Source organism: Triticum aestivum, chromosome 1D (genome assembly GCF_018294505.1).
Source record: "Triticum aestivum cultivar Chinese Spring chromosome 1D, IWGSC CS RefSeq v2.1, whole genome shotgun sequence".
Lineage (NCBI taxonomy): Eukaryota > Viridiplantae > Streptophyta > Magnoliopsida > Poales > Poaceae > Triticum > Triticum aestivum.
In genome coordinates this window covers 226,351,741-226,363,101 of record NC_057796.1, presented here as the reverse complement: position 1 = coordinate 226,363,101, position 11,361 = coordinate 226,351,741, and the positions used below count along the sequence as shown (strand labels likewise).

At 43.7% G+C, this 11,361-nt stretch overlaps 1 protein-coding gene across 1 annotated transcript; it reads left to right on the top strand.

Annotated features, from left to right (window-relative positions):
- The first annotated feature begins 1,851 nt into the window (after positions 1–1,851).
- LOC123158592 (uncharacterized) lies at positions 1,852–6,220 on the top strand. Its single transcript, XM_044576508.1, has 10 exons — positions 1,852–1,926; positions 2,430–2,495; positions 2,854–3,351; positions 3,446–4,507; positions 4,596–4,902; positions 5,013–5,256; positions 5,354–5,525; positions 5,873–5,971; positions 6,037–6,150; positions 6,194–6,220. The coding sequence occupies exons 1-10, from the start codon at positions 1,852–1,854 to the stop codon at positions 6,218–6,220; spliced, it is 2,664 nt and encodes an 887-aa protein (XP_044432443.1).
- The last annotated feature ends 5,141 nt before the right edge of the window (positions 6,221–11,361 follow it).

Sequence of the window (11,361 nt, the reverse complement as noted above, 5' to 3'; positions counted from 1 at the left end):
CATAGATGCGCCTATAGAGAAAATTCAACCTAAATTCATAATAAATTTCTATGAAATTCAAAGAAATTTACTCTGAATTTAGGTCAAATTCCCTGTATAAGGGCATCTATTTTCACTTTGAGAGGAGCTCAACAAGGCAGAGAGGGACGGGCTTATAAACCGGTGTGAGCGCCCTTCGGTTGGCGAGGTGGGACTAAACTCTGACCGCTACTAGGACCAACCCTTTAGTCCCGGTTTGTGGTATGAACTGGGACTAAAGGGTGAGCCTCTGGTCCCGGTTCAAGCCACCAACCGGGACCAATGGTGGTGGGCCAGGAGCGAGGCCCATTGGTCCCAGTTTGTCCCACCAACCGGGACCAAAGGGGCCGGACGAACCGGGACCAATGCCCCCACGAGGCCCGGCAGGCCCCTGGCCGCACGAACCGGGACCAATGCTCACATTAGTCCCGGTTCGTGACTGAACCGGGACTAATGTGAATATTGCCCTGTGACCAAAGCCCAGTTTTCTACTAGTGCAATGTGAAGGGCTTGCCGTCCGTCCTATGGTACATCAAAACATCACGTTTAGACCATACAATGGCTTGGTCATCAAGTTGCAACATTGAGTGAATCAGTGAATTAACCAACGACTAGAGCCAAAGAAGCAAAACTTACAATCTCCATGATTGAAGCGCCCGGTGGCCACCTTCTCTCCACTTGTGCAATCGCACGGAATACTTCATGGCGACGTTTGGAATGGTGTACCACTGATGGAGCAGCAACTTCACACTGCGTTCATGGATCAGATTAAATTGTACAGTGCATAGTGCTTATACTCATGAAACCAATAATGCACATGGAACGCATACACTTTTTTGGCGTGTTGGCCGTCATGGACGGCCTCGGGAGGGGGCGGATGATACCAGGGCTACAAAAAGATCTAGGGGTGCAACGGTGGCAAAGTACAAGGTGCCTGGGTGGAGTAGCGGTGGTCCGACAAGAGCTGGGCGGCGAGCGGAGTGATGTAGAGGCGTTGGCGGTGTCGGTAGGTATAGATACAGAGCAAGGGGGGGGGGACAGAGTGAAGGAAAAGGGTTCTGAGAGGGGGTTTTGTGTGGGTTGGGTATGTCGGAATCCAAGATGGCGGCTGTTTGGGCTCTTGGCGTTCACACGTGCGACCGGTCCCCAAACGTTTGATAAACGGTGTTGAAGGCACAAAGTGTCGGGCAGCGTGATCCGGACGTTTACGAATGTCAACCAAAGTAAGCGCCCTAAATTGCACTCTCCAACCCATTCAGCTGCTCTTATTCTTCCAAGATATCGGGGTTTATTTTCTTGTTTTGTCCAGATACAAACCGGGCTAAAATATCTGGTGTAAGCAAAAAAGCTAAGCCGGCATTCTCAGCGAATACATGAAACTAACAGGGGGAAACCGCATTTTCACCACAGAGAAATGCTTCAAAGCTCTTGAGTCCGGCCGGAAAGAAAGGCGCAAACCAAAAGAAAGCGAGTGACATTGTACGAAGGTGACGGAGGTGGCCGGCGAGGAGAGGGTGGAGGTGCCCGGCGAGGAGAGGGTGACCGGAGAGGAAAGGGTGGACGGCGAGGACCGAACGTCCAGAAGGCCCGGCCGGGAAGAGGCGGCCGTTCTAAGGGAGTTAGTCCCGACATCCACCCCCATGGCGCTGGAGGAGCCGGAGGTTGAAGCAAAGGTGGGGACTTGGCTGGCGGTGAACAACCCCAGATGAACCCGTCCAGCAGCTAGGAAGCTGCGGGCAGGCCCGAGGTCGTGGAAGAGGAGGAACGCCAAGCAAAGACAGGAGCTCTACAGGCGGCGGCCAAGGCGGGAGCTTTACAGGCGGCGGCAAAGGCATGGCGGCGCCCACATCTCTCCTAGAGATGATCTGTTCTTGGGACGTCGACGACATCATGGCTGATAACCAGGCGGTACATCTCTTGTCCCTGATCCCTGAGCAGAGCACTTGTGTGCCTTCGTAGCTTTCTGCCTCTCTCTGCAGCTCGGCCCTCACGATCTATATGGCAGTGGCATAGATTCATCTTTGCTAACGATTTTGTTCCATGTAATTTGGTAACCGGGCTGTTTTCCCATCAGATTTGGAAACCCCACTAGTTTTGATGTCTTTCAGTTCGAATATTAGTGCAATCTCGAGTAGTTTGGAAGAACAAAACTAGCATACGTTCCATGAAATGCATGCAAGTGTGAGTCTATCTGACAGTGGACGATAGTAACAAGTACATTGCTATTTGAAGGTGCTCTGTTGACACACTATTTTGGTAAAGGCAGATTCAACTTTCGTTCTAATTAAAGATACCAAATTTAGTTATACAAATCAGTGTTTTTAAGGATTGGTCTGCTAAATTCATTACAACAAATTTTACAAGTCTTTTAGTAGCATTTATAGTGTATGTTTGTCCATTTATGTTTATAGAAAAATGTTTGTCCACCACATACTAATCAAATGAACCTCCTTTTGGACAAGATCAAGAGCACTAAGGTCTGTACTAGAATCAGGAGGAAACTTGGAAGCATTGAATCCATAACCCCACCAGAGTACTATTTAAAATGCATGGACAAACTGACTAAGATATGTTTTTTGAAGTAAGAACCGTAGATGTTAAATAGAGACCTATGGCTAAACGATTTGGTGAGCTAAGGTATACCATGCTATGGCATCTTCTAAAATTGGTGCAAACCAAGGTTACATATTTATAAGTATTACTTACAGAACCTATGAACATCTTAAAAAACAGAACCCATGAATAGCTTTTCTTAGCATAGGACAGTGTGATTTGTGAGTTTATCTTCTGTCAGTTCGTCTCTTACTATTGAGTCGGTGCATGTTTGTTATGCAGGTCCCAAGGGTGCTAGTTTCCTTTGAATGTGCTAAAGAATTTGGGAGAACATGTTCCTGTCTTGTGGTTCAAGACTGCCGAGCCATTGTAAAAGCATCATTACAAAATATTGAATCCTCGCTATCTTACAGTGTGAAGCATATTTTGCCCACCAAATCAAAATCACATCATTTCATTGACATTGACCTCAGCTTGGATCCAAAGGGAAACTATCATGTAGCAAGAGAGGGCGATCTTTTTTTGTTTAGTCACTATTCTCCACAGCAAGAAGGATTCGAGTATGGTTACAGATCATTTGGTATTGCTTCTAATATAAGTCGCCACAGTAAATTTCATCAAGGTTTCGAGGCACAAACTCCGAAAAAGTTCAAGGTCTTCCATTATGCCACCTTTTTGACCAATGTGACTGCTTTTAGCAATGCTTGGAATGCAGTCAATCTGGACAACGCTGAAAGTAACTGTGCCAGAGTTATCTCCATTATGAACTTACCGAAATCGGTAATATGCATACAATTCAGTCGCAACTGTCTAAATGTTTTATCATGTTATACCTCCTAATCTGATCTTCTGTTTCTTATACATTGTTTTGCAGCCCAACACTGATTATACTCACGGCTCTAAGACAGTCGGTTTGCCTAACGCAGTCTTCGGAAATCTGAGTGATGAACAAAAGAACATTGCTAGTTCTGTTGCTCGAGAAGTCCAGTGCAAAGACACTAAGATTGTAAAGCTTCTTGGGGGCCCTCCAAGGTCTGGGAAGACAGTGATAATCACAGAGGTACTTCACCTTTTGCATTGTTCGCCCGTGAAGACTCTTATATGTGTTCCTTCAGAAAACGATGTCATCTCGTTCATGATCATTCTTGAAGAATCTGGATACCAATTAAATGATATTCTTGTTCTTGATAACTTAGAGGGCAGAGAAGTCAGTAAAAAAGTTCGCCAAGCTTGCTTACAAGATAGATCACATGATCTCCTTTGTTGCATCCAGATGTTTAGACACTGGGCTAGTGATATGCTTTTGCTTCTTAAATTAAAGACATTTTGTACTGAAAAGTGCAATCATGAATCATTGAAACGATGCAGCAAAAACAGTCTCCCTATCTTCAAATTGGAAGTCTTTAGGACCAGATTTTGTACTCTCATGACGGATATGGAAGAATGTTTGGTTGAGTTAAAGGACAGATTCTCCGAAATCTGCTTGACAAAGGAAAATGTGAATGGTATTGGAAAACTGCTCGACACTTTAAAAGATCTGCATCGTCTATTATTGGATGAAATAAAAGATGAGAAGAGCGTGCATCTGGCTTTTGGATTGGTACCAAATTCTCCTTTTCTTCATGAGTGCCCAGCTGCTGAAGAACTAAACAGAGTTCGATTGGAATGCTCCAGAGATTTGGAAACTTTGAAAGACTCAGTGACATTGCCAAAACACTTTGATGACAGAAAGGAAATTGAAGATTATTGTATTGAGAAATGCCAGGTCATTGTTGGTACCACTAGTTCCACCGTTCGTGTGCATCAGTCAAACCAAATTGATTTACTAATAGTAGATAATGCCTCTGACATTAAACTGTATAATCTGATTATCCCTCTGAGGCTTTCAGTCAGACATGTATGGATGTTGGGCGACGATAACAAGCAACCAGATAGGGTATGTTTTCTTTCTATATATTATCTCTACTTGCACAATTATGCTATGTGAGCTAACATCAATTGTTTTGGTTTCGTGAAATTACTAGATGGGCGGAAATGATGAAATTTCTAATAATACTTTCCAAAGATTATTGCACCTGGGGTTTCCAATGGATAAGCTGACAGAGAGATTTCTAATAGATCCAGCGATATTCGAGTTTCCAAATAAGTATTTCTATGGTGGCATTTTAGATGGTCCAAATGTTCGTACTCCCCATGACAATAAACAATTGAGAAGTCTAAGTCTCAGCAAATATTTATACATGGATGTCAGCGACAAGGATCGGTCTGTTGATGATGACTCAGTCGAAGAAGATGTAGTTCTATACATGTTGCTGAAAGCGTTGTACAAATGTATGTTCTTCACATAGATATCGAATAATTCTTCTCACCAGTATATGTTCACTAGTCAATCTGCAGTGTAAAGGCTTATTTTACTGAATTTTCTTTTGTCACCAAATCAGGTTGGGTAGGTGTTAGCATGAAACTTGATGTCGCTGTTGTGTGTCTGGATAATAGCCATGCTGATGCAGTCAAAAGGTGCCTGGTAAATAAGCAAGGTACTCAAGAGAGAATAAATTTACATGTGAAATGTGCTGATAGTTTGGAGGGAGAAATGTATGATGTCATAATTATGTCAGCACTCTCAAAAGATCATGAGAAGTTTGTTGAGGACCGACATATCATGTCAGCAATCACCAAAGCAAGGTTAGTGCGTAGGATTGTTGTCAAAATTGATCTTGCTATAAATTTCACCATTGCTTCTAACTTCTAAATACTCTGGCCCTAATTGGTACTATTGCAGATATTGCCTATGGACACTAGTGGATCACCTTCAATATCATGGAGTTCTCAGAGAGATGCTTTCTGATGCTCGAAAGCGGAACTGCTTAACCTGGTTAACTGTGGCCAAGGATCAGTTGGAAGAAACTAATAATTTTGCTGACCTGTTTGGTGGTAACCCTGCTTCTCAAATGGTAAATCCTTTTACCGGCAACCCCTTCTGTTTGGGTCGTCTTATGTGAAATGGGACATATTTTATATTATGCTGTCCAAGGATGTTGTTTATAATTAGTTGTTATAGCATATTGGCATATCACATTTGTTTATCTTTTTATAATGAATCATGGATAATGGTATTGGGCCTTACTAATGTGCATCCTACTATTTTACCCTATGTTTTAGGTGACTACCGAATTCACTTGGCGGGGCAGGCCTCACAACACAAAAAATGTTTGTGCTAATTTGAGAAATCAGAAAAGTTCTGGTATGCATGGCGTATTTTGAAAGATTACCTGGTTTTGGTTCTTTCTTATTTCTGCAGGCAGACTGTATTCGGTTGGATAATATTATTTTTGTTCCATACAGATACTTGCACACTTCATGCAGCATTGGCAACAATGGAGTCTTTGAAGAAATTCCAGTACGCAGAATTTCAGCCACCAAAAGATTTTGAATGGATTTTGTCGGCTATAAAACTTACCGCAGAATATAAGACTATCACTGAGAAGAACATTGGAGAAGAAGCGGATATGGCACAAAGGGGTTGGAGACGCCTTGAGGCTGGTCTATACACTCTTCAAGAGTACTCTGCAGCCTAAGGTGATATGTGCATTAGTTATTTTACCATGTGTTTTTTTAACAGTTTGACAGGCGAGAGATTTCACTTTGACTAATACCTACAAAGTTAAAAAGGGCGAGAGTTTGAGTGTTGCTTCTGAAGTTATATTCTTAAAAAAACAATCGTACTAAACTGGAACTTTGAGTTACATGGCACTATCGATTACATAAATTTTGCATTTAGAGATATGGAAACCCCCAAAATAGCGATCAGTCGTAATGTTGGGTAATGTCATAGCCAAATGCTATCACAGATGTCTTGGCTTCTGTCTTTGTTTTTGGCACCTCTTATGCATTTGTCAATTTCCAAGCCCAGTTTATGCAACATCTTCCGTGATTCAAACAATGACAGTATAGGCTTATAGCACAATAAGCAAATATGTCATTTCCTGACTACAACTTCTTATTAAAATATTGCATCCGCTTATTGTTGCATAGGAAATTGATTGTGGTGTTTCAGACTTCAAGATTGCCCTAGTTACGTTTGGACTATGAAGTCCTAGTAGGATATCTGCTATTGCTAATTATATTTCTTAGTCAATTTGTTGTCCAATAGTAAATATGTTCCATGAGAATTGCTATGGCAACGATAACCATGTACCATTAGCAGGAACTAACACCGTATATATTGCTTTTGTATTTGTTTTGTGATTCCTGTTTTTTTTAGATAATCAGGGGTACATGACTTGAGGGTGTAGATCTTCTTTTAGTTGTGAAGCTCTGTCGCCTCTGCCCATAATACATATGTTCTATTAGCATCATGACCATGTATGCCATTTGTAGTCTTGTGTCAGTATTGTAGTGGGAGTACATCTGTGCGATCGTCTAGGATCTGCTAAGGCCGCTTGAGTTCTCGGCATCTTAATGAGGTCACATGATTAGTAAGCTTCAAGCTAAAAAACAAAGCTTCAAACGAAAATGCATGGGTGCCCGGTTAAGTCGTGACTCGTGTTGACGAGAGGAGCTTGGAGGAAACATCAAGGACTATGTTGACCGGTTCAGGATTCTATTTACTTTAAGAATAGAAATAATGATAAGTGAATTATTAGTTGGCCGTGCAGTTTTTGGTTGAAGTAAAATTTCAAGACAGGTTTGTACTGCAGATATACTAGTGTAAGAATTATGATTATAAGACATGGGAAAGAAAATGAAAAAGGATCAAGGCAGACTATCTAGCTATTATGAAAGATATTTCTTTTTTACCGTATAGATAACATTCAGGAAGTCAGATTTGAAGTTCCTTTCTAGTCCTCGAATGTTGGATCTATTCCTTTGAAAATCTTTCTGTTTATTGTAGTGCAGTTGTGTTTTCTTTTTTGGCAAGTAGTAGGTTGTATGCTGGTAGGGTTAAGTCTTTCGAAAATCCTATTGTTAGTGCAGCTCTTGTCAGGTGGTACTACTTAAATAAAGAAGCTTTGTAGTTATATGCTGGTAGGGTTAAAAGTCTTCTCCCCCTGGATATCCATTTTTTCCTTTTGGAAAGATCCAGCATGCTGCTGGCATTCATTGTTTTAGCAGGAGAGAGCGGGAAACAAGGTTTGATCAACTGATCATATGAATGAAAGACAAAAAATAAAAATAGGAGCTGCCCATGGGCCCTAGGGTAGACTCTCCCCCTAGTTTCCCCAAAAGGGGGCTCAGTACACTTTGCCCCGGCCAATTGCCAGAGGTCCAAATTTTGCCTAATTTTTCTCGTGACATAACCAACTGAGGCCACTTTTCCCAAGAATGTGCAGCTATTTCTTTCCTGCCAAATTTCCCATGTAATCAGGATGATCACAACAACAATAAGCTTAATTTTCTTTTTCTCACATAGAAAGAATAGCTCTGTCCAATAAATAGACTTTGGACGACCTAGTTAGTTATTCTGGAAAGAATAGCTTCGTTACGTGGTTTCTTCTATTTTTCTAAAAACAACTAGTCCATAATATCTAGCCTACTTGTGAAGAATCATGCTTAAAAAGTAGGCGAGAGCCCCAAATAGTACAGTTTGTAGATTACAAGGTTTTGTTGCCTACTGCCCTACTGGAACGACAGTCAAGAGCACGGCAGGGAAATGGTACTGGGCAGTGGGCAGCATTGTTGATGTTCAGAGGCAGAGCACAAATGCAACCCTGGGTTCTGGAATTGAATGGACTTGGATTGTTTTGAGGGTGTACATGGTTATCTATAGAGTGTCTGCTACTAAGAGGTTGAGTGCCGTGAGGTGAATAGGTGCATTAGAGTTTCATGTGCATGAGCTATAATAATAATCTCTTGGAAGTCTAATTGTTCTTGTGTTAACACTTGTACTCTGTTTCTGTTTTGTTAAATCTTCCTTGCACAAAGACCCGATACGTTTCAAGCTTAAGTCCTATTCAAGAATTGATATCAACGAAAACGAAGGCGAAGGCCTGAAAGTCGCAGTTCGTGATGTAAGAGCTGGAACAGTTTTCTTGATATATTTCAGAATTTCCCGAAACTACTTCACCTTGAAGCCTGGAGAGATTTACCACTACGACGCCACGAAGGCTTATGTAAGCCCGTCATTTTCCATCCCTGCTTCTCATGTGGTAATGATGATTGGGTCAGGTGATACTGTGATATGCACAGAGCTGCCTAACGGAGGTACACAATGTGAGAACAGTGTTCATCTGAATTTCCAGAACAGTGCAGGGAAACTGTTCGGTGACGATGGCTTTGGTAAGGTCTGTGAAGGGCCTATACAAAATCACTGTCTGAACTCACAGGATATTTGTAACACACTGATTTTGTGAAAACAGAGAGCAACAAAGTCAATTTTTATGCCGGGGTGAAATCTTTAACATTAATTGCCTACTTTCTGGAAAATATTTTATCACTGAAATCTTGATGTTAATTCCCATTTTTGGATAACATTGCTTGTGGAAAATATATTGAGATTTTGCTGCCGGACATCTAGTAGGCTTCCAAGTGCTCAACATAATCATCAAAAAGTTGTTTCTTAAGCTTACAAATAGTGCATTGGCCTCTTTTGGGTTGTTCACAAGAAATTGGCATGCAGTTAAGTACGCACTAAGCATATCAGCAGCTTTGCTTGTATTTTGAAGGTTAGTCATATTGTCATAGAGCATTGAACATCGGTTTGTATACACATGAATAATAAAGAAAATTTCATAAACATGAGTGTTTGTCAAATGAAGATGTATTGAGAGGTGATTTAATTTTGCAAGCTGAAAATTGACATGACGCAGGAGTGAAGTTCTTAAATAGTACAGAACTGCAGGTATAGCAAGCAAATGAAATTAGTTCCACAGTACATACTTGGTTAAATCAAGCTCTGCTGCAACTACTAATAAGCAATTAAGAACATATGCTAGTTGATATATTGATGTCCGCTTTGGTTGAATACTTGAGAAATTGAAAATATAATACGTGCAAGAACTGGCGAAACATGTTGGTGGCGGCACCCGGAAGATACCCGTTGCTCTTTGATTATATATGAACTCCAAAGACGATCGCGTCGACGGCTCATGCCAGAACCTTTACTGGATTGCTTCCGTGTGACAGTGGTTCAGAAGGAGCATCAGGAAAATGCCAACGATGACTCCTACTATTGTATTTGTATAAACAACGACAAGGAGGTAAAATGCATGGAAGGAGGTGCCGAGGAATCACCTTCTTGAGTTAGGCTGTGCATGCACTATCAATGTATGGAGTAAGTTAGAATCAGAACCAGAATGGATAGCCTGAAAAATGAGAATGGACAAAAGAGTAACCACTTACAGATTGTGCTTTTGTAATACGAGGATGTGACGTGCCGGTAAATTGGGAATAAACGACCGCAACACAAATTCATAATTTAAAATGTTGGTAGCAGCCTATCAGGTCGGTGGTGTAAGCCTGTAAAGAAGAAGGTACATGTGTCTGTCTTCTGGTTTTGCAGGTTTCTCTGTACCTTCACACTAAAGCCAGAGTACTTGTCCTAGCCTCATAGGAGCAGCTCCACATGATGATCCTGCTGTAATTGGCCGCACCTTGTAGTAGCTGTAGCACGTAGCACCTGCGACAGGAGCATGCATGTCCGCGACATCCAGCAACGCCGGTCCCAGACGGCAAAGCAGCCATCCTCTGCATGCTCCGGGCTCCGGACGTGAACTGGCACTGCGGCCCCATGGTGAGAAACTTGTACAACGATGTCGGGTTCCTCGCGATGTCGTCGTAGTACCTGGACGGGGCTTCCATGTCCAAGTCCATATCCTCCAGCACCTCGTCGCCGAGCGGGTGGGCACGACCGTGCCGGTGCGGCCAAGCAAGCCTCGTTTCGCCTAAACTCTCTCACCCGTCGAGGGCCGCCAGCTGGTCCCCCGTCCTGCCATCGACGACGCACCTGGCGGCGGCGGGACTAAGAGGCAGAGCAATGAGGACACGGGCCGCCGCTGCTCCCAGAGGCCGCGCCACCACGAGGGGAGCGCGCCGGAGCAGATGGCCGAGTTGAGCGGCAGCGCAGGCTTGTTGGGGAGCTCCGAGATGCGGCCCTCCCCGTCCATGCGCACCACCGCTCCTCCACCTCGCTGGTGTGGATGGCCGACTGGAGCCGCAGCGCAGGCTCGTTGGGGAGCTCCGAGATTCGGTCCTCCTCTGTTGTTCTTAGGGCAACTCCAACTCACTGGTCCATTTTATCGGATCCGCATCTCTTTGGGTCCATATGGACAGAAATCACCGTCCGATACGTCGACGCAAATTGTCGGTTTTTCTGTCTATTTAGATCCATTCCCAAGTGGTATGCGTCTGCGCAGATAAGCAGTGGTACGTGTGCGACATCCTCACATGTCCTCCCTTGGCCCACCCATCGGTGGCACACGGGCGTCATTCTTTCCCAAAACTCTCTCGCCCTTCTGCCATGGCCGACGCCAAACCATGTCGCCGCCCTTTCCTAGCCGCCACTCCCAAAGAAGCCGAAGAAGGTGCACACCTTGGAGGAGACGATCGACGAAGAGGGCTGCCCTGAGGAAGAAGGAGGCGGAGAAAAAGAAGTCGGCCGCCACCGTTGCAGAGAGCGACAACCCTCGTCGCCAAGGCCACGCAACATGCCCTCCTCATGCTAGGTTCCCGCGGCTAGCCAGCCATTCTCGTCGCCGCTGCTGGGGCCACGGCTAGCACGAGCTCGTTGGTTGCCCGCCCGCCGCCTCCAGGATCGCCACGCACCTCGACAACGTTGACAGGGTAACAGAC